This window comes from Sabethes cyaneus, chromosome 2 (assembly GCF_943734655.1).
Source record: "Sabethes cyaneus chromosome 2, idSabCyanKW18_F2, whole genome shotgun sequence".
In the NCBI taxonomy this organism is placed as follows: domain Eukaryota; kingdom Metazoa; phylum Arthropoda; class Insecta; order Diptera; family Culicidae; genus Sabethes; species Sabethes cyaneus.
This window is the reverse complement of record NC_071354.1, coordinates 173141009-173164443: the sequence shown is the minus strand read 5'-3', so window position 1 is coordinate 173164443 and position 23435 is coordinate 173141009. Positions and strand designations below refer to the sequence as shown.

Genomic DNA, 23435 nt, shown 5'->3' with positions numbered 1-23435 from the left:
AGCTTATTGCAGAACCATTAGTTGAATTATGACAAACCACGAGAAATGCATAAACAAATCACGAAGTTTTCTGGTATTGATTAAGGTTTTGTGTAGAGATAAAAATGCATCCCGATTTTTTTTTTCTGAAAATCCATATAAATCGCTTTATTTTTCGCTGTACACACCTTGTGTGACCTTAAAAACATTGGTTCCCTAGTTTTCGGATTCATAGATTCCACTAGTTATATTCAGTATGGACTGTAATTTTGAATTATATTTGTACCAAAATGCGTTCAGTTAAGTAATCTTTATAGGCTAGACAATTTAGGTTAGTAAAACTATAATTTTGAATTATATGCCTGCCAAATAGTGCTCAGTCAGCTAATTTAGATAAAGTGACATTTTTTCGAAATCTCTTGAATTTATAACCTCTATCAAACAGGTCTAAGTTTCCACGACTATGATTGGTTGTTCGGTGGATCGATTGCGACCGCGTCGAAATGGGCGACGGTCGCGAGGCGTGAGCGTGGAGCGGTACCTGCGACCCCCCGAACGGTAGGGGGGCCTTTGCTGCCGACGGTCTCGTGCTCGGCCCATAACTTGCCGACGTATCCTGGTGTGTTGTACATTTGACTTATTCTGGGAGGCGTTCTTCAGCTCTAATGTGTAGTTCAGACCGATCAGGTTTTTGGTTTCCAGCACCTCAGCAATACAGTCGGCATCTAAGGGATGAGAAAATATACCACTATATGATGATTATTACAAAATTATTCAGGCTCTACTACCTCCGGCTCCCTCCGGACAGTCGCAGGTGCACGTGTCGTTCCTATTGATAAATTCACCTGTGCATCCACAATGGTCACAGTAAGAAACACAGGTCAGATTCTTAAGCTGATTCTCCATCGTGGTATCCAGCTCCAGTGTATAGCCACCGGTGACCTGGAACCAACCGGTCACCGTGATTGCCACTGCGATCAGCGGCAGTAGTTTGATCATAATCCTAGTGAGTCCTTTTGTGTACGATAGCTTCCGACGGACTGTATCGTTACGTTGCACTATATAGACTGTTATTCGTTAGACGCGACATCAGCACTAGGTTCTTGTTTGCAAACATAATGTCTGTGCGAGCGGTCGCAGTTTTTAGTTTTGCAGGCAGCCTTAACTTGACCTCCGTCAAGGATGACCTTTTCAATTTGAAGACGCTGTTGATTCAGCGAAAATCTAGTCTTTTGACCTGGGTATAAACTAACAGGTTCTAGTTAAAAACTTTCGACACTACCCACAACGATTGGAAAGGAAACGCCATGAGGTTCTTAGTATCCGTTCTTAGTATTATGATAGTGCAAATAGTTATGGCTGATTTGCAAGGAAACACACTTCACGAAACGGTACTCAAACGACTGGACGAGATTGATACTAATGATTTACGGAAAAACGAATCCTGTTTGCTGCTGTGTGACTACTGCGGTTGTGATGGAACGTTTGCAGGAGAAGACTGCATTTGCGATTGTGCAGCAGAAGACGACAAACGTAAGTTATGCTCAGTTTAGGCCTGTGAAAAAAATAACATGTGATAACCTATGCGGTTTTTTTTAAATCAGATATCCAATGCTTGGAAGAACTGCGATCCGCAGGACAACACATAGAATTTGAGGAGTTTGAAGTCACCACCCGAGAAGTGATTTTGGAACGTTTCAAACGTGCTGTGGAAAATGCGACCGGTCAATCCCCGGTAGGGTCTGCATGGAGAAACGTTCGAAAAAATAAACGAAAGAAGTTCATCCGTAGGCATCGAGGACGTCGGTTTCTGCAGCCTCATAACCAACTAGTCAGTCAGTGATAGATTTATGTAATAAATTATTTTAACTCCTCGAATACTTTAGCAAATGTGTTATATTTTCTTTTATTTCTTGCTTCGGCTAGACATACACTGATATAGGGGCCTGTCACAGTGAATATTTTGGTCTCTGATATTATTTTATTTCAGCATAGTTTCTTCCTTCAATTCTCTTTGGTGATTAGTTTTATAGTTAGATGAACTACCGAAAGTAGCTCTGTAAACTTTCTCGATCTAAAGCTTCTGGAATGCTAGCTTCGTGGCTTTAATCGTAGCTCTTCGATAGAGGATAATTCCGGCACCTTGAGTCCTTTTTCCAATGTACTAGGGATTCCTGAAGGAGCTACTTGAATCCGATGCTTTTCATCTTGTTTCTAATGATGCCACCCCGTTGTTTAAGGTGAAATTAGTGATCATTAAGATATCATCATTTTATATTTGTATTGTTTTGCGAATAGAATAGAAACTGTAAGCGACAAATAACCAAACGCATTGTGTGTGTACATGCAGTTTGACGAGAAATGTTATTAAAAAACGGGAGTATTGTATAACATATGATGAACATTTCAGCTAAAGTCACGCGAGAGCTTAACACAAAATTCGCCTGTATTCTTTACCCAACGTAATGTTGCCATATCTTCCGTTAGATTTCTTTACTACATGTCGAAAAAGCCACAATCTTAGTATTTTGTATGGCACCACTGTGTTACTACGAGCAAGAGACAAAAGAAAGAATACAAGAATCCCCCTGCCGCATGAAATAGATGCACGCTGAAAAATCGATACGCTCATTTACCGGAATGATTTTGGAATCATCTGGTTTGCAGTCGGCATGCATTTCGTCTTATGTTTAAGAATAAAGTAAATAAAACCTGCCAGATTTTTATATGGAATGGCTTATATGAGTAAAAGTCGTTAAAATGCAAAATGTTGGTGAAAAGTTCGGTGGATGAAAACTGCGCAAGTTTTTACGCCAGTTGTACATACATATTTTTCATAGTGCATGCAGAGTGTCTTTTGCATGCGCAAATGTAGATTAGCTGCTCGTGTGCTTTTATATTTTGTAAATTTTTGCCAGCTGCGGAGATATATTGACAGAAAGTGAGCCAGATATGGATGTGCTACAATTAAATGTTTCCAACTACTGCTTTTCAAGTGAAGTGAAGGGCCGGTTTTGTTTAAAATATGCAAGGAAAATGCGATACGCGATGAGGCTAGTGTTGTGTGTGTGTTTTATGCTTTATGTTTTATGCTGAGATGATGTTGAAGGGCATGTGCTCATAAGCAGTTTTTTCATCAGAAAAGCATTTTTGTCGATGGAACTGAGTTGCATATTAAAGATTATCGATAATGTGAGACAAATAAACATTTATCCTAGCGAATCTACTGTACTACATTTAAAAAATTGCAACTAAAGAGCCATTAAGACCTATTTACCAACACACTCAAAGCAATCAGGGTAGTCATGAATACATGATGAGGGCTAATTTCTCGTTAAGAATGGCTGTAAGCTTGTTTATGCTGATGACTGCTGTTTATGCTCGATTACGCTTCATCGCTTCTCAAGTTTTGATAAGAAAATTTCGATGGTATCACACTTTTGAAAGTAGATCAGATGAATGGTCAACATATCTTACTAGACACGAAACTGTCGGATGACTTATATCGTTCTATGATTGTTTCTAAACCGAGTCGCCAATGAGAATTTATCGTGAATATACCTAGAAAATCCGACCCTTATGATCTATGTCTTACGTGACTGTAGTATAGTGACGCCTGTAATGGTTAGCTTGCTTAGAAATGTTAATTTCTTTGAAGAATTCTTTGAATATTGAAGAATTTGATCCTTCTGCGCCTATCAGAGGACAAAAACTGTTTTCAGCTGGGTACGTTTTCCCACGGCTAGTAGGAAAGACAAAAATATTAATATATATTCGGAAAACTGAGTGAAATCTTCGGTTCAATTCGAAATGCTTTTAGAGATTTATAAACATAAAACGTAAAGAAACAAGTCAAACAAGTAAGGCAAACAAGTCACATTGTTTGCTAAACATTTCTCGGGAGTTTTTAACACGTTTCTTTCACGTGGAGAACTATATCCACCTCACAGCATGGATTTTTCTCGGTAGATCAGTTTCTCAGAGATCAGAGATTTTACGTCTTTGTGCTTGCGTACTATGGACCAGCTAGATCAGGTTGACACCGTTTATTTGACCGCGTCGACCATGGTATTTTGTTAATTAAACTCGATAAACTCGGAGCTTTAGGCCAGGAGTACCTCAAGGTAGCGCTATAGGATCTTTACTGTTTTCGCTGTTTATAAATGATTTATCCCAATTTCGCGATTATTTTATGCTGACGATGTCAAAATTTTCCCAACCATCCGCGCCGAAATACTCTTCCTGAGACTGCAAGGACTGATCAACATGTTTGCGGAGTGGTGCGACAGTAACTAGGGCACGGGAGGGTATTTTCGGCCCATTAAGCGATGGCATCTATTTTTTCGGCCTGTGGTCTAGTTCTAGTGAAAGAACAGGTGGTTTTGACGTTCTTTGAATAAAAAATAGTAGATTACTTACAGTCTTGAGAAAATAGTTATAACATATTAAAGTTAAATGTCGCAAAGTAAGTAATAAAAGTATTGGCGAAAGAAAAGACATATAGGCTGAATTTAGAAACCTGCTGAAAATACCCTCCCGTACCCTATATTTATCGTCATCGTCGCATCCCGGAATATACAGATATAAGTTTCTTCCGCAAACGCAAACATTAATCTTTGACTACTACATTTGTGGCCAGCATCTGCTTCGTAGTCATGTTATTTCTGATTTGGGTGTTGTGCTAGATGATCAGTTATCCGTCCGACGGCATAATGACGTATAGACGACCTTCACTTTTGGAAACTTCAGAGCCACATACGAAATTTGTTTTGAATTAACAAAACGAAAATTGTGTTCAGAACAGGGGTGACATTGCAATTCTCGTTTCGAATGATTTTGGTTCGTTTCGCCCATTTGTTTAACGTGGTCGAAACGAACCAAAATCACTCGAAACGAGAATCGTAATGTCATCCCAGCTTTGCTGACATTTTGCTATTATGATCACATACTGATCATGCGTTCAAGCGTGAACATCTTTCAAAATCAAGAACCCTCTTTTCCCTCTTTTACTCTTGAAGAAAAAAGGTATCTAGAACAAAACGGTTGACCTCAAAAATTTTTAATGAGTAATTTACATGCTGCATTTCAATTTTGTAATGTAGTTATCTGAATTGAAAAAATATCAGGGTAGACAAGAAAAACGAAAAAGATAAGTTAGACTATTTCCTTCCTGGTGCTCCTATACATAATAATTGTTGCATGAAAATCAAAACTAGGACTTCTTTTGAGTGCGCTTTTATATAAAAATAGTCATTAGAATGATTGGACCGTTTTTACAATGTTTCCGGCTTAAAGGTTAAATCACTAAAAAACCTTAAAACCATGAGCGGAACATCATATAACATCTGTTTTCATTTTTCTTGTTTTATCGACCGTATTGCAGTCGGATTACTTTTCTCTTGGGGAAGAATAAATGCTTAATGCATATAGATTTAGGCACACTCAAGAATTCTTGATATTATATATGTATGGCGTTAGGTTAGGTTTTTCTCCAGATGGCGAATTTCTCGCCGGATCTCTTCGAGATCGGGAATCAACACGCTGTTGTCGTCTGTAGGCACTCCGAGGTTAATTTCCGTTGCGTCTGCTTCTGCTATATCGCCGTTGATCTCTTTCCTCCTTCTGGGGTATTTTTCCTCCTAACGATCGTGGTCAACTCATTCCACGCTAGTCGATACTTGGCCAAATTCTCTCTCGTGGATATGCTTAAAGAGTGTTCCACATCAAATTGCTCCACGGAAGAAACGCTGTAGAAAATTACCCATTGGATATTTTCGCTAGAAAACTTGGTTAGAAGTAGTTTTGAGTGTTTACACTGTATTTTTATCGCTGCCAGTTTTTCGAAAATTGGAAAAAATGACGTCACCCGAAAAGGAACGTCGCGAATTGATTTTGCGCAAGCACCTGGCAAATTCTCAACTATCTCGTCGGGATATCGGGAAAACAATTCGGAATCGTGCACTCAACTGTTACGTGTAGTGTAGTTAAACGTAACTACGAAAGTCTGAGTATCGAACGGAAGGAGAAATTCGGCCAGAATGGATGTTCTATTAGTGATCAGGATCACAAGCGTGTTGTGGAAGCGTTTAAGGAGAATCCCAATGTTTCGGTCAGGGATGCGACCAAAAATTTCAATCTGTCAAAGTCTTTCGTTCAGAAAGCCAATGAACGAGAGGGACTGCATACGTACAAACTGCAGAAGACTCCGAATCGTTACGAACGGTAAAATACGCCGTGCGCCGTTCGTGACTACCGGGAATTTAAACGGGAGGATTTACCTCAAGAAGTGTCTACAGAAGCGTCTGCTTTCTCTGTTGAAGCAACACGCGGGCCCTACGATCTTCTGGCCGGATGTAACTTCGTACCACTACTCGAAGGATGTCCTGGAATGGTACGAAGCTTACGGGGTTACTTTCGTACCCAAGGACATAAAGCCCCCCAACGCACCGGAACTAATGCCCATTGAAAAATACTAGACTATTATGAACCGGGCATTATGGAAGCATCCCAAGGAGGTCAAATCTGAGGAAGACATGAAGAAAAAGTGGGTTTCCGTACAGAGGAAGTTGCAACCAGATGTTGCACAGAACCTTATGAGTGGAGTTAAGCGTAAGGTGCGAACATACGGTTATGGTATTGAAGTTGAATGATATAAATCTGCCAAAAGCTTACTAATGGGTTATATTTTATTGCCAAAAATTTTGAAAAGGATCGGCCATTTAGGTAATTTTTCACAGCGTTTCTTCTGTGGGGCAATTTGATGTGGGACAGGCTTTAGGTAGGTTTTCCGAGTTGTTTACGACTTGTTTATATTTATCGGGTAATTTTTTAAATAGACGCTAATAACTCAGTGGTTTCCTGATCGATTTTCAATATTTTTGCACCAATGAATTTTAAAAACTTCTACGCGTCGGCCTAAATAAATAAAAATATTAATGCTTCAGGCTGCACTATTGAAAAATTGAAAATAATGATGGATTATCTAACTGGCATCATCACTTCGTGACTGGTTGGAAAAGACGTCTGTGGTTGTTTTTGGTTTACTGATCTCCCAATTTTGGCTTTAGTTGATTGGAAATATTTCTATGAATCAGCAATACAGTAAATTGTAAATTTCTGTTACAAAAGCTTTTGCGCTACTGGAAAAAATAAAGCATTATTTAATCAAAATAGTCAAAACAATTTCATTGGAATGTTAAACGTGCATAGGTTGGTGCATAGGCTTATTGGATAGTGCCAGTAAGAAAATTTTTAGCCTCTGGTTTCACGCTAATGCAGATCAACAATTAAAGGAACAATTACTCACATGCTATCGCAATGCCATTAAGTACACGAGTTCAGATATTCAAATTGAAGTTGTCGTTAAAGTAGAAAGTTATTTTAGTTTGTGCGATTTAGATGAGTGCAAGGATGTTTCTGGAAGAGAACAACACTCACTATGGAACAGAAAGTAGTCGTAAGAGCGGATTTATCAAGATTGATTATCAGGGAGCAGAATATTTGACTACTGTTGAAAAAATGCGAAGTGGTAAAACTGACCATGGGCAATTACGTTGGACAAGGGTATGACGGAGCTACTACTCTGATAACACAAGTGGTGTTCAGACCCAAAATATGCATTTGCTTAATACATCTACTACGTTAGCCATCGACATAGCTCGGTTCTCACAAATTCTTTGAACATTCTTGCTATCAGAACCATAAGTGTAGTGAACAATTTCCGAAATCAGATCTATGCAAATCATGCAATGTACTACGTATGCCATGACAGCTTGTTACCATTTGCTGAACTCTTTGAGTCAACTTGTATAAGTTTGGAAAAGATATGCAAAAAAAGTAAAGAACGACGTTTATTTTATTTGCTTGTATTTGAAAAAACGAAGTTTTTGACGTAGGACTACGTCTAACAGCAAAGTATAGCTGGATAGAGTGTCATTCCAAAAAATCTTTCTCGAAAAGTGGTCAGGTTTTGAATGCTAATAGCTTAGCGGTTTCCCGATTGATTTTCAATATTTCTTAAGTGTATCACTATTGAAAAATTTAAAATAATGAAGCATTGTCAAACTGGAAATCCTTGCATCCTGATTAGTTGGAAAAGACGTCATCAAAGTTTGGATGTGGTTTTGGCAAAAAAGTGACAGTAACTCCCCGTCTCAACAGGCAGAAGATTCTTAACCAGGGATGGTTCAATCACTTTGACTCATTTTTGATTCATTTGACAGTAACGTCTCAACCGAGCCAAATATGACAATGTTATATATAGAACATTTGTAGTACTAGTTCTAATCTACAATTTTTCTGAACAAAGTTTTGCTGTATCTTTTGTAGTTACGGTGGTACAACGTTAGTAACTCTTCAGTGACTAAATGAACGTTCATTTAGTCACTAATAAGATACTAGCATTGTAGCGCCGTAACTACGAAAGATACAGCGAAGTTTTATTCATCAAAATTATAGATGATAATCTGTTCTACAAATGTCCCATACATAACTTTGTCATATATGGCCCCGTTAAGACGGTACTGTCAAATGAATCAAAAAAGAGTCAAAGTGATCGAACCATCTCTGTTCTTAACGCCTTTTGAATGCTTGCCAATTTGATACCTGTGCTTACGGCAGTACACCAGAGGGAAAACACCCCTTTTCTTCAACCGATGTTGTCATTTGAACATTTAACCTAGTCCAATTTGATGTCCTGAAAGTAAACAATTTTGTTTAAGTACCAACAGCAGGGGATACTTGCAACACTTTTGAACTTTGACTTGGTATAACTTTCGAAGTGTACCGCTTAGGTCCAAGTGTAAGTAGCCAAAACGTGTATAGTGGTCAGTACTTTTGATTTATGATTATGAGAAAAAATATCAGCTAAATAAATCTGTAGAATGAACCGAAAATAGGGGTGTTGCAAGTTACCGAGTAAACGGGGTTACTTGCAACACTTTTCTGATTTTGCATTTCTTATGATTTTAAATTTTATTTCAAATCGCGAATGACTATTTTTAGACATTTTGAGTATATTTGTAGTAAAATAAGGGATATTGGAGGCATGTTTTGTTTCCCAATTTCGTCTATCGCTTTTTTAAAGATATTCGGTGGAAATACAGCATTTCAGCGAACTCCAAATTGTCGTTTCAAGGCACGTGGAATTTTTCAGTTTTAATTTTTCTGGAGATGGCAGTAGACAAATTAACATCGTACAGATGCGAAAATACTTTGTACATACTGTCTATTACGATAATTTTCTATTTTACAAGTGCTGTAAGTCGCGCCATATTGGAAGTAACAACACGAATTCATCGTTTCTTCTCCAAGTTCAAATTATAAACAAAGCTCAAAGCTGCTTTTGTTCGCTTATATAAAACAAGCAAAACAATGATATAATGGATTAGACTTACCTAAACAATAGGTAATCGTCCCTTCTTTAAAACGGCGTTGACCACAAATGGTTATGTAGACAAACAAATGCATTAGTGTCAAAAGCACCTTGCGCAAAGGTGTTGCAAGTATCCCCGGATGACGGTATCCCTTTTCTTCAACCGAGTTTATCTTTAAACATTGAATGTAGTCCAAATTGATGTCCTGAAAGTGAAACGTCATAGAAAAGTGAGCGGTTTGGTAATCCTGTCCTTTTGCCAGATTGTATCCATAAAGGTACTGCAAGAATTTGTTCGGAACTATTGTCTTACACGGAAATAGGGATGAAGAAATATTTTTCGAGCAACATTTTAAAAGGTTTAATGTGCAAATGAGAGATTCTCTTTGCGTCTCCTCTCTTACGCTTAGTACGGCGGCATAAATGCATTTGAATGCGTCTATTTTATATGAAACGGTTGCTGACGTTATTGTCTAGCTAATCCTTGAGGAAAATCGGGTTGAAATGCATTTATGCCGTCGTAATAACCATAATAGAGGAGACCCAAAGAGAATCTCTCATTTGTACATTAGACCTTTTGATATGTTGATCGAGATTTGTCCATGTGACGTAACGCAGCCATTCTCAGCGAATGAGCAACTCTGAACGTTTCATTTTCTGCTTTGCGTCAGTTAGTTGCCTGCAGTTTTCCACATAGTTTCAATAGTCAAGCATTACATTTAGATTAATTTCTTTCGAAAATGATGGACAAGCCAAGGCAGGAGGAATCCGTAGTGACGCCAATGTTTATTTAACTGTCAACTCAGTATAACGCAGTAAGGTACAAAACATTTTGTAAATGAATAAAACGATATTGAAAATGAAAAAAACTATGTAACAAAAATTATCGACATGCAAAAATTTGGATTTCTCAACCGACAGCACAGACAAGCCATTTTAACGTAACATTTTTTTGATATCAAAATACATATATTTGTAAATAATGTTTGATACTGAAGTAAGATTTGAGACGCTATTAACATTCATTTAAAAATAATCGTATATTCTTAATTTTTTAATTTAATTTTTTCGTATTGTGACAGTTTGCATTATCTAGAAACGATTTTAATCAGGCTGTGCTTAGTTATTTTAATCAACTACAATGTTTCTTGTCGAATATTAAATACTCAATATTTTCTCTTATTTATTTTAACAACAAACATGGTGAACTAAACTATTAGTCGTCTTGTAAAAATAACTTCAGTTTTAGTGTTTTGTATCCTGTACACTGTACAACCGCGTAATTAAAAATTACGAAATAGAAATTAATCTGATAATGGTTTTGTACTTTTGTCCCATAGGTATCAACACACTTTTAAAAACTGCACATGTTCCTGGAATAAATTTTTTTTTAATATGATGTTGATAAAATGTAATGCAAAATGTTGAATGCTACCATACTTTTACGGTTTTTATCTAACTGCACTAACTTTGAGAGCGATGAAGTTAAACTTTCGAAACATAAACGAAAACAAGTCTCCTCTCTTAACCGTAATCCATTGCCGGCAATTTCTTTCAATTAATCGATTGACTAAAATGTTTAAATTATTTAACAATATGTACATCTATTTCTGCTTTTTTGATTCTTCTGCCTATTTGGCAAAATACGCGACTGGTGGTTGCTCTATTTTCATTTGGTGGTTTTGATACTTCCGGCGTTTGATCGGATTTCCCCATTCGTCCTGTAACGAGAGATAGTGCATCGGGGGAGGTGGTGTCGTAGGTTCGGGTTCTTTCGGTACTGTTTCGAAGGTATGGGGGCCACTATCCTCACTTGCAAACGGTATAATCTGCGAAACTGGTTCAACTTGAAGTCCTGGCTCTGGGGTAATGGGCAAGAGGTTTTCCTCTTCCTTCTTCGGTGGTGTACAGCACGGTTGATCAGAGCCGTCAGGCTGCGCAACTGTTTCGAAAGCGATCGGAGCAGTATCTTCCGCTGGTGGTTCAAGTTGATCTCTTAGAGGTCGTTTAGTAGGTTGAAACGGCGGTGTGCTGTATAACTCACGTTTCCATTCTTCGTATAGAGCCCGAGATACGAGTTGATTGTAGATGGTAAGATCTACCGGGTGCAGCACGGAATCTGAACGATCGAGAACTTTATCGGTGGGGAGAGGTGTCAGATCTACAGCACGCATACTGACCTTATGAACTTCGGGGACAGGATGACTGCAGTGGCAATCGTAAGAGCTGCCTTGGTGTTCCATGTTGTAACCTCCATGATGAGTTGCCGGTTGGCTATGATAGCCACCGCCACATCCGCAATGCATACATCCATAACTGTGGCCGCTGTTGTGTCCGCTAAAAACGCCATGCCCGCCGTAGTCTGCGCCGTGACTGCTACTTTCGTAAACTGGATGAGGTTCGACATATCCGTAATTGCTCATGCTTCTGAGCTTAGGAGCATCTGCAGCTGACTGCGAGCTGGGACTTTTAGAAAAAGTTGGCTTAGATATCGAAGCTGGTACTTCGTTTTGATCGGAAGAAGGGGATGCATGGGAAGGGAGATGAATGTGGATAGGTTGAAGCGGAACATGAACAGGAATCATTGGAGTCGATTCGATTGGCTTCGCAGGAGCTGGAGGTGGCGATGGATCTAGCTCATCGGTTGCTGCACGGTAACCACCTGATTTGCTACCATAGGCCGGCTTGCTCGGACCTTGATGATAACCACCTGATGGACCACCATACGCCGGTTTACACGGAGGATGCGATTGTAGATAGCAATTGTCGCAATGGAATTGATTCATTGGAGCACAGCATTCTGCTGGTTTTTCCTCATATGGTGGTGGAGGTGGGGGAGGTGCTGGCTCTGGATAAGGCTCTGGTGCTGGTGGTGGAGGCGGTGGTGGAGGTGGTGGTGGCGGAGGAGGAGGTGGTGGTGGTTCGTATGACGGCGGCGGTGGTGGTGGTTCATAAGACGGTTCTGGAGCTGGTTCAGGCTCTGGTGCTGGAGCTGGATGGCAACATGGTTCGTGATGATGCTGGTTAAAATAGCAACAGTCGGGTAGTTTTCCTTTCTGAAAATACAAAAAAAGTATGTTTTACAATTGATTGCCAGCCATTTAATTATTTTATAATACTCACAATTTTTAGCTTAATTTTCCTGCATTTTTTGCCTTTTTTGCAACATTTGTGTTTTTTACACTTCTTCTTTTTACAGCAAAACATTTTTTTCTCGTGATGGCAATCATCATGACAATGATCGTGGTCGCAGTCATCGTGGTGCTCTTCGTGGCACTCCATGCAGCAGTGCTTTCTGCGTTCTCTGACTCGTTCGCCAACTTCCGGGAGTTCCGGAAACTCACAATCCACATCGGATGCGTCACACATCTCCATCATCCCAAGAGTGCAGTTCGTATCTGAGGATTTACGGCGGTTAGTGAACATTTTGAAAAACTATCAAACACTTCAATACTCACAGGCAGGGTCGTAATCCATCGAACCACAACTGCACTGGCATACATCCTCTGCCACAAACATTCCCAAACACCCGCACTGGCTGCATAATTGTTCGCAGAGGTTCGCAGGACTTAGAACATTTTGAACATCGTACAGCGGATAGTACACAACGTTGGCCGTGCTTACCGAGAGGGTTGCCGTGAAGGCGGCCACTATCAGCAGCAACCAATTGCGATCTTTCATCGCAAAGTCGCACCACTTGCTAGGCTTCGTAACACTGCACTCGCTGGAGACGTATCCGTATCTTTCCGAGAACTGTACTGATATGCAGGGCACTTTTCTAGTGTAACGTTTTATATCAAAGGAAACAATCTGTCGGACCCAACTGAGTGCACAATGCCTTGATGCGGAATGTTCAGCCGCATGTTTGCACCCTCAGCATCGACTGAAGGTTTCCTGCACGGCGCAGTGCAACCCAGCGTGCACCCAGCGTCGTTGGGGCCATGGCGATTTTCGGTGTTACACTTGTTGTTTGTTGACAGTTGTCGTTTGCATTGGCGGCTTTTTCAAAACAGTTGCACTTTTTGAGGTCACCTTTCGGTGTTTTGGGAATTGCTGGTATGTGCGGAATGTCGACCGTTTCGTTGCTAACACAAAATTGCAATCCTAAGAACTTGTACTTATCTAATAATTTTTAGTTGCAGTTATAGTCGTTCAATTGTAATTGCTGGCTTCTAGCCAGTGATAGAGGCAAATTTTCACACTTGCATCTATAAGATGGTTTCAACGTGATGTTCATTATACTATGATTGAGAATAGTTTTACATATCATTATTTGCGCTTCGATTAATGCTACCTTAAACTAATTGGAGGTTTGCTGAAGATTTTTTTTGTTGACCTTAACCAGTATTTAATATTGATCGAAGTCTCATTTATTTTACCATATCTTCGCTATTAATGAAAAATGTGTGATGACTTTGTGGATCAATTAGTTTGGAATGATTTTTAAATACAAATCTTGCCAGATTTTATTATAGTAATGTTTACTGCGTAAACTAATTAGACTTCATCATGACCCGTAAAGGCGTTGATTGACGTGACTCAATGAGATACTACTGCAGTCAGATAGTTCCAGTACTGTGTTCAAATCAGGAAGAAGTTTTACTCATTATCAAAATTAAATGTATCCGATTCAAAGTAGATCGCTCTTGCAGTTATGCCAACGTTTCTCCCACTCTTGGAAACATTTGTTAGAAGCAGCTGTTGGTGTGTCCTTCCGGTTGCACAGAGATTCTGTTTTTATCTCGGCTAGGGTCTCGAAACAGTTCTCTCTAAGTGATAATTTCAGTTTCGGGACCAGGAAGAGGTCGCACGGTGATAAATTCTGGTTGTTTTTTCCCAATATTCTCTCTCAAACGACGCATAACAGTCAAACAATATTCTATATTGTCTCTTTGACCAATCGAAAGGAATTCTTAATGTACAACTCCGCGATAATTAAAGAAAATAAGCTTGATTTTCGAGCGACTTTGACGCACTCTTTTTGGTCTCGTGTCGTCTTTGAGGCTGCATTCGAGAGTATTCGAACGTGACATATAATTATCTCTGAAGGTTTTTTGCAACATTCCAAACGTTTTTGTTGCGTTATTTTTTTTTTGAAATGCAAAATTAAATGCAAGCTCTTTGCTATAAAATCGACCATCTTAGAAACATCGCTTCATCCTTATCATAAAATCATTGAGTCCTCAATAACACAGATGTTGAACGTGGTCAGCATATTACCGTGATTAAGGAAAGAGTGGTATATTATATTGCCAAAGATAAATATTTTTACTCGAGTCAAAATCTGGGAATGCCAAATTCGTAATCTTACTCCTTCTCAGTAGCACAAATGAGCTTTAGATCAACCTCATTTTTTTTCGTTTTCGTATTGACTTATTAATGAAGTCAGATATTTGATAATTTTTTATAATGATACATTTTTATAATGATAAGTTACAAGGATTTCATAATCAGGTTAATCTCTATTAGTGATGTTCTAAACTTTCAATTATTCTTTTATCGATCAATCGGTGAGCGTTATCTGCACTAATCGATTATTCAAATAATCATCCTAATAGTATTCGATTAAAAAATATTGGAGTAATTAATTCGATTAGTCGGATGATTATGAACGATTCAGATAGTATGCTTCAGATAGTATTGGAACGAAAACCATTGCGTGTATTTCAGTTATTTATTATTGAATACAAGATCTTTTCTTACACAAATGTAGCATTTTCTTCGTATTTTTAAGAGAAAATATGGAAAAAATTAGTTGTCACGGTTTCGAAGGAATTCTCGAACTTTTCCTGTAATAATATGGCTCATTAGCCGGGGTACACTTTCTTCGTCGATCGTTTTCCACCAAGTCTTCATTGATTTCTTTGACAACTTTTCCCTTTGCCTTGAGTCTCCTCTTCATGATTCCCCAGTATTTCTCAATAGGGCGGAACTGGGGGCAATTGGGTGGGTTAAGGTCTTTCGGAACAAACTGGACCTCTTTGTCTGCATACCTTTTTTGAACGACTTTGCTGTAATGACAGCTTGCCAAATCTGGCCAAAACATCACGGGATGGTAGTGGGATCGAATGAACGGCAAAATTCGTTTTTGGAGACAATCCTTTTGGTATAGTTCCGACGTCATTGTCTTATTTGTAAAGAAAATTTTCGTTTTTCTGCCACAACTGCAAACGCCTTGCCAAATCATCAATTTTCGTGCAAATTTTTTCGCAAAAACAAATTTAATTATACTTGGAACATCCCCCTGAGCCGTTGCCAAGTAGAATTTTTGACTTGGCATTTGCCCGAAGTCAGTCTTGACATAGGTTTCATCGTCCATCAGAAGACACCCGTCGAACTTGGTTAGCACCCGGTCGTATAGCTTTCGAGCACGGATTTTGGCCACATTATGCTGTTTTATGGTTCGGTTTGGCTGTTTGCTAGCTCGATACGACTTGATTCCTTCCCGGAGTCGAATTCTCACGGTACTATGGGCATGGGCAGCACCGGGTAATTTTCTGGTCAAATCACGGTCCGACAGATTGGGATTCCTCTTGATGGTCTCAAAATCTTGCCACGCAGTTTCCGGCCGACAATTCCACTCCGATGATTAGCTTGAGGCTTCCAAATCGTCATCAACGGTTCCTTATACCGTTTGATAACGCGCCATACGGTATTCCTGGCGAATTTCAGCTGTTTAGCTAGCCTAGATGCAGACCACAATGGATTTTCCAAATAGCTGCGCACAATTTTTTCCCTTCTTTCGGCTTCCATGTTGTTTATTTACAAAATACAGTCCTTTTGCGGAATGTCAAAAATACATAGGTGAAGCTAACAAAATTTCCGATACATGGGCCCAAAGAACTTCCAAATCCTTCCGCCAAGATCGCCACAAAATGAGCCAAAGTTTGTTCCAATTCTAAATGAAGCAAGCTTTAATGGGTATTATTCACATCCATATTATTCCCTTTGAACTATTCGATTAGTTCTACTACTCGTGCTGGCAGTATTAGATTACAAATTATACGATTATTTTTTTTTATGTTGCTCGATTAGTTGAATTAATCGAACGATTAACAGACATCTCTAATTACTACAGAATAATAGTAATGAATAGAATAGAGACAACAGTCTCGCTGTATACTATACAGCAACAATGAGAACTAAAAGCAGTCGGATGCTAGAAAATAAGAAGGATCGGCCAATGATGTTTAATCAAAAGAAACCAACGTGTGTCGCTGTGTCAACTTCTTTTCGCTGCTGTAAACGTAATTTTTAACCACAGTTACGAATATTTGTGAATGATGTGTTTCAAGCTCTATCTAATCATTAAAAGTTCAAAAATAAATTGGTATTTTATTTTACAGTGTTGCGAAGCCCGCGCTCGTGTGATCTAATTTTCTCATACACGCTTTCTTGTTCTAACGTGTACGCTAGCATAAACATATTCTTATTTTTTCATGCCCAGCGCCGAGTTTTTTGGTATTTAGCTATCAACCGCGGTTGTCGCTCTCGCTCGTCATTGCAGGCTGAGCAGTTGATACCGAATGCTCACGAGGGCTCGCATTCACATCCGCGTGTGAAACGAGAGCGTAAGATGGAGAAGAAAAGAAGAAGTAAAGCAAAATCTGCAGCCATACATCTTATTTGCGCTCGCAGGCTGTTGACAGCTCACGAGCTGTTGATTTCGTGAGCGAACTGCGCAAAACGACGCTACGAGGCTGTGTGCTCGCGAGTGTGTCGGTAGCAGAAAGTATGCACACTGCAACGGCGGTTGTTTATCGTATGCTTGTGCCAGGGTAGTACCGTGGACTCCTGTTCGTTTGACCGTTTTTAATCTGAACACTTTTTAGTTTGAACCCCGTTGGTATGCACGACGTGCAAATTAAAAATGGTTCAAATGTCATTCTCAATATGACATCATTTGCTTATGCAGACAATGCACATAAACACGTTTGTTTGTACTGATCTAGCGTGTTTAATCTGTTTCACATTGCGTTTTCCCAACGATTAGTGTAGAAATCCAATCGGAGAATGAAATATTCGCTGCTTTCAACTGCCAATTGAATCAAACCACCAAAACAATAACAAAGAACAGGGCAGCCAGTTCATACAAGTTCCAGCATATTTAGGGTTACCAGTTGTTCAAATTAAAAACCAACCCCGTTAGCTTGCATGAGGAATCGTTCAAACGAACGGGGATACACTGTATGCGTAGGGTTGGTTGTTATACTTCTCGTACTTGCTCGTGTACGGGTCGGCATCTTGGCAATGGGTTGGTTTTTAATTTGAACAACTGGTAACCCTAAATATGCTGGAACTTGTATGAACTGGCTGCCCTGTTCTTTGTTATTGTTTTGGTGGTTTGATTCAATTGGCAGTTGAAAGCAGCGAATATTTCATTCTCCGATTGTTATTCGCTATTGTGATTTTATTGGTAATTTTGCAAGATTCAAATAAAATTCATGGGAGGCCTTTGAATGTGAACGGAGGAACAATCAGGAGAGATGATATTCCCCATTATTTTGCTATTGACATTAGCCGACGATTTCGAGACAAAAAAGCAAAGCCAAGGGTAGAAACGTCCTGTTGAGAACTTAACTCTTCTTTATTGACAGATTTCGCAGCCGGCTATTAGAGTACAGGACAATTACGGGGCTAGTGCAACGATCCTACTGACTCTCTAAGAAGCACCTCCCAACCGAGATTAGAACATACGACGACTGGCTTGTTAGGCCAGCATCGTGCCCCGAAGCTAACTGGCCGGTCGATTTCGAGACAGATTTTACGCACGTTAGGGGTGTACTGTCAAGACTGTTGTGAAATTCGTAACGAATGTTATGCCTAATTGAATGAAACTAATTATTATGGCCAGTGATTTGATTAACATTCAAATTAATTTCCCTTTAATGCATGGGCTATGAATGTCGGTAATTAGACTAATCTTCCGATGTTTGGTGGAAGTCATCATGACCAAAGCTAAGTAACACTTAACTTTAAATAAATGTTTATTTCGAAAAAAATATCGTAGCGTTATTTTTTTATAAACTACAAACGTTTCATTGCATGCTGAGTCAGTTTGTTTGTGCTTCGGTCAATCTGATATATTATTATTGTTTTTGTTGTTGCTCACCACGGGCAGTGTTTGTTCATTCAGTGTTCATTCTTTAATAAATCATACCAACACGTTTTGTCACCATTTTTTACCCTTTAACATTATCTATTGCCTAATTATTTGTCTGTCTAACAAAATGTCGTATTTCGGAAGATTTAATGCAACTACTTACTCCATTTTCTTACCAATAGAAAATGAGCAGTTCATTCATCTTCCTACTTTTGACAAATGTTAGATCGATTCTTAGTCCGTGTTTTGCGGTGTTGTCTCTCTCTCTTTCTTTTGATCTTGACATTTTTTGTTTTTGTTTTTAGCAGGTTTTGATCGCTTCTCTTTCGATGGTGTTGATTGTTTTTGCTTTTATATACACTTAATTATCACAGATTTTATACATCTATTCAAAAACACATTTACATAGAGTTTACGAATCAGCTGTTTGTGAGACATTGCAAATTAGAAAACAAAACTCTTGAGAGGAAAAAAACTTAAGAAGCTGTTTGTTCGTCTCTTGGATTATCTTTTTTTTCTCGTCACGATATTCCCTCTTCAAATCCTTGTATTTATATAATTTGATGAATAGCGCTATTCATCTTTTACTTACAGTGCTTTTACTCTTTTTTCACTTGTTTCGTGTTTATTATTCGTACATACATTACTTAACATTAGGGAAGGAATTGTTTTCCTTACTTATTTTGTTTATAAATAGTACTCTTTAAACGTAGAAATTATAAAAAAGAATAATAATAAGATTTGCTCTACGAATAGTTTGCGTCGCTCTTGCTGGTTTATGTTTGAGTGTGCTAGATCTAGAACACATATAATGGAATGGTTGGATAGAAAACAAACTCCAACTGGACACTTAATGATGGCAGTGATTCGCTCCCCATTTGATTTAGCAAACTTGATTAGGGTTGGCGAAGTTTCCATTTTTTCTTGTATCGGTTGGAAAAATCTAATCGCGTCAATTGAACATAATATGCAAGTTAGGCTGCCATAGAATATATTTACAACAGAGGAATTGAAGCAGTTGACTTCACAAAGGGGTAGTGTTTAAGAGCGACCAAAATTAGGAGTATTTTGCGCATGAAGAATTTTCTTTACAGCAATAAACTTTTCATCCCGGACGCTAAAACAACGGTGTCAATTCTGATATTTCGATGTGTGGATTAGCAATTTCTGAATTACCCTGGGAGAAAATAAAGTACTTATTTTTAGGTTGAAGTCTGCGGATTTTGGCAGCCCTCGACATTTTCCGGCCAATCGCACACATTCTCGTTCGGGTTGAATACTAGCTGGGCTGGGCAAGGCATATGATGTTTGCGTTCTCCTTCACACATGAAGTAATGAGTACAATCGCTCTTATCCGGATGATAACTGATGTGGCCGTCTTCCTCGGCACAGACAACTTCGTTGGCTGGATAAGAATTGGGTTTAATTAGACAAGTCAGAATAAAATTTAATTTGGCCAAAATACTTACGATCTTTTGTAGTGTAAGCGCCACGTGGTCCGGAGGACTCATACGGTCCATCATATTCCAGCAGAACTTTGTAGTCTTTTAGCTCGCTATTGAGTACGTTGAGTAAGGGGAACTTACCACTTCCACATCGTCCCGAGAAGTCATCCATATCGATAGACCACACCATTATTCCACCGAATCCCATCTCTTTCAGCCAATCCATCTGTGAGAATTTGAAATGTTAACCTGATGTTAACTAAACAAGATTCTAAGCAACTAACCTTAGTCTTCAGCGATCGCTCATCGTCGAATCCAACCCATTGATCCTTTCGATAAGCGAATGGCACTTGTTGCTCCGAATCCCATACCAAGGTAGTATTATCAACACCAAGGAAGGCACAAATTTCGTAATAGCTGAGGAAACCAGCTTCGTTGGTGAATTTGCCCGGCATTCCGCCTCCAGAAGCAGGTGCTCCAATATCGAACTGCGTTTGATTGACCAGCGTGAAGGAACGGCCGTATGTTGGCATACCGATTAACAGTTTTTCCTTCGGAGCTCCCTGTTTAACCCATTCGCGAGCACTGAAATCAACGGTCAGTTTCTTCTGGTAGGCTGACGCAGTGTCCAACGGGAAAAGTGGTGAATTATGGCCGACTTGGCGTTCCCATTGACCGTGGAAATCGTAGGTCATTACATTGATGAAGTCGAGATATTTGGAAATCTCCGGAACGTCATAGCCGGCAGCTATGGCTTCGAAAGACGCAGGTACAGCAGCAGTTAGCAGCAGTCTCGGTTGACCAGAAGTCTTAGTTTCCCCTTCGAAAGCAATGCGCAGTTCACGAAGCAGATCTACATAAGCTTTACGATCGTCAGCTCCTCGTGGATATTCCCAATCTACGTCCAGCCCGTTGAATTGGAACTCACGCAGAAACTCGATTGCTTCATAAACAAACTGGTTCATTCGGAACACGTTGGAGGTCAGCTCTTTGAAAGGTGTTGATCCGAAGGCCCAACCTCCAATGGCCAGCAGAACCTGGAGATCGGGATTCTTCTCACGGAGTGCGATCACTTCGTCGTACATATCCGGATCGTTATCGTTTGCTTCGGTTAACTTGTGGTCCTTCAGAGTGGCAAACGCATACACAACATGGGTGCACAACTTCGGATCAATATCTTTAGGCTCGAACTTGCCAGCTCCCGGTCGCTTAGCCGACCAGCTGGTTAAATAACAGAATACTTGACCTGGGCGAGCTGTGAAATAATGCATCGTTTAAAATTGTATCCTCACATAATGTTGATTATACTCACAATTTTTCTCGATGGTAGCCAGTCCTTGTTTGATTATCTTTTTCTGTGGTTTCTGGACCTTGCTGAGCAGCTCCGAGACTGGGATCTTGATGGGTGCTGGTTTCTCAATTTCCTGCAAATAAAATTCAATACTAACCGTCGCATTCCATGGTATTCGATTACAGATAATACCTTCTCCTGAATAGTAGCGGCCACCGTCGACCAGTCGACGTCCTTGGCTTCCTTGCCACGACTGACTCCTAGCAATTCCTCACGCATAGCTCCAATCAATGGATATTTGACGTTTCCACCGCACACCGTTCCGCTGAAATCGTCCATATCGACTGTCCAAACCATTGCTCCGGCATAACCATTCGTCTTCACCCAGTTCATCTTGTTTCGAATCGAACGTTCATCATCGAAACCGCACCATTGATCGCCATCAACCATGTACGGAACCTTCATTTCATCGTCCCAGATATAGGCAGCTCCATTCAACAGCAACTCGCAAATTTCGTAATAAGCCAAAAATCCAGACTCTTTCGTGTATTCTCCGGCCTTTCCACCGCCGCTTGCTGGCGAATTGACCTTGTATCTATCTGTATTAGCTAAAGTAAATGACCGACCGTAGGTCGGCATACCAATTACCAATTTTTCCTTTGGAGCTCCCATTTTGACCCACAGATTGGCAGCAAAGTCTACCGATAATTGTTTGCGCCATTCGGAATCCGACGAAGGAGCATACAGCGGAGCATTATGTCCCGTTTCTCGTTCCCATTTTCCGTGGAAATCATAAGCCATCAGATTGATAAAGTCCAAGTAACTAGCCACAGCTGGAACATCGTAGCCTCCTCGTACATTATCCGGACCAACAGGAACGGCAGCGGTCAAAAGCAATCGCGTTTGTCGGATCTCCTGCGATTCAGCTTCGAATGCCTCTCTCAGTTCCTTCAGCAGCAGCACAAAGTTTTTCTTGTCATCCGAACCCTTCGGGTATTCCCAATCCATGTCCAATCCGTCGAATCCTCGCTGGCGCAGGAACGGTATGGCTGAGTAGATAAAGGTCTGCCGAGCGTATCGTGTAGCCGACATTTCCTTAAACTTTTGAGTACCGAACGACCATCCACCAATGGCTAGCAGAACCTTCAGCTTTGGATTCGCTTTTTTCAGTGTCATCATTCGGTCGTACAGACCCGTTTTACCGTCCTTGGTTTCATCATTAGTCTCGAACGAGCTCAGCTTACCCTTCTTCAGCCAACCGAACGCGAAAATGATGTGCGTGCACAGATCGGCCGGAATGTCCTCCGGAACGAATTTACCGATTTTGGTCCGATACTGAGACCAATTGGTGTAATAGCAAACGATCTGTGGGCAGTGAAAAAAATATAATGGTGTAACATACCACTTATTGAGTTAGTCACCCACCTTATAGCCATCCTTATCCTGCACCTTCTTGCTGATTAGCGAATTGGTGGCGGCACCAGCCAAGACGGCGGCTCCGGCTCCTGCGGCGAGTGACGTACCACCGCGTGTCTTTGACCGCACCCGGAAGCGGTTCGTTGCCGAGGCAGGGGCCTGGTCGGACCGGTCTTGTGCGACCTTCTTGGTGGCAATCTGATTATCCTCAACCGGCTGTTTGGCTGCTGCGTTCGAAGACTTGAGACTGGTTGGCCGTCGTATTCTTCGTTTTGCTAAGAAGGAGAAAAAAAGAGTTTTGTTTTCAGTTTATCGCTGTTAAGTAATTCAACAGTTTTTTTTTAATCTAAAGTAGACATTCATTGCGTCATAGTATTACATTGCTTTACATCTTGCTTTGATCAAACCTATTGATAATTTGTTTCTTTTTCTTCCTTAGAAGGGTCGAAATGACAAAGCTTGTCATTGAATAATTTTCTAAACTGTAAAAGACGTAACACTCATTATCTTTAATCATTATAGTAGTAAAGATGCAATTTCAACTGTAGTTGTATTACAAAACGACCAGCCTTGATTACACCTTTGCATTGAAGTAGGAAATAAAGAAACCCATATCTTTGCTTGGAAACCAGTGTTATATCAACTAAAAGGAAACGTGTGAACTCGATATGAATCATAAACCGGTATTTGACATTTGATCTTTCTAGACGGGCGACATGTTATGATCAATTTAAAGTACTTTTCGTACCTATACTTAAATTGTAAAAATAGTAAGGTACTACCAGCAACGGACCTTCATTGGATAATTTCCAGGACATGAAGAAAGAG

At 39.9% G+C, this 23435-nt stretch overlaps 1 protein-coding gene across 1 annotated transcript; it reads right to left on the bottom strand.

Moving 5' to 3' along the window:
* Positions 1-19657: 19657 nt before the first annotated feature.
* Positions 19658-22385, bottom strand: LOC128738768 (chitotriosidase-1). The gene is made up of 5 exons (XM_053834122.1): positions 21384-22385; positions 21213-21324; positions 20185-21155; positions 19925-20126; positions 19658-19860 (listed from the first exon to the last, which is right to left on the bottom strand). Exons 1-5 carry the CDS (start codon positions 22368-22370, stop codon positions 19658-19660), a joined length of 2475 nt encoding a protein of 824 aa, XP_053690097.1. The 5' UTR covers positions 22371-22385.
* Between the last annotated feature and the right edge of the window lie 1050 nt (positions 22386-23435).

Excerpts from the sequence above, each read along its gene's own strand:
- LOC128738768 (XM_053834122.1), bottom strand. The coding sequence starts at position 22,370 with ATGATGACACTGAAAAAAGCGAATCCAAAGCTGAAGGTTCTGCTAGCC. Across the intron at positions 21,156-21,212 it reads GGCTACCATCGAGAAAAATT|CTCGCCCAGGTCAAGTATTC; the intron begins GTGAGTATAATC and ends ATTATTTCACAG. Across the intron at positions 20,127-20,184 it reads AGCGATCGCTGAAGACTAAG|ATGGATTGGCTGAAAGAGAT; the intron begins GTTAGTTGCTTA and ends AAATTCTCACAG.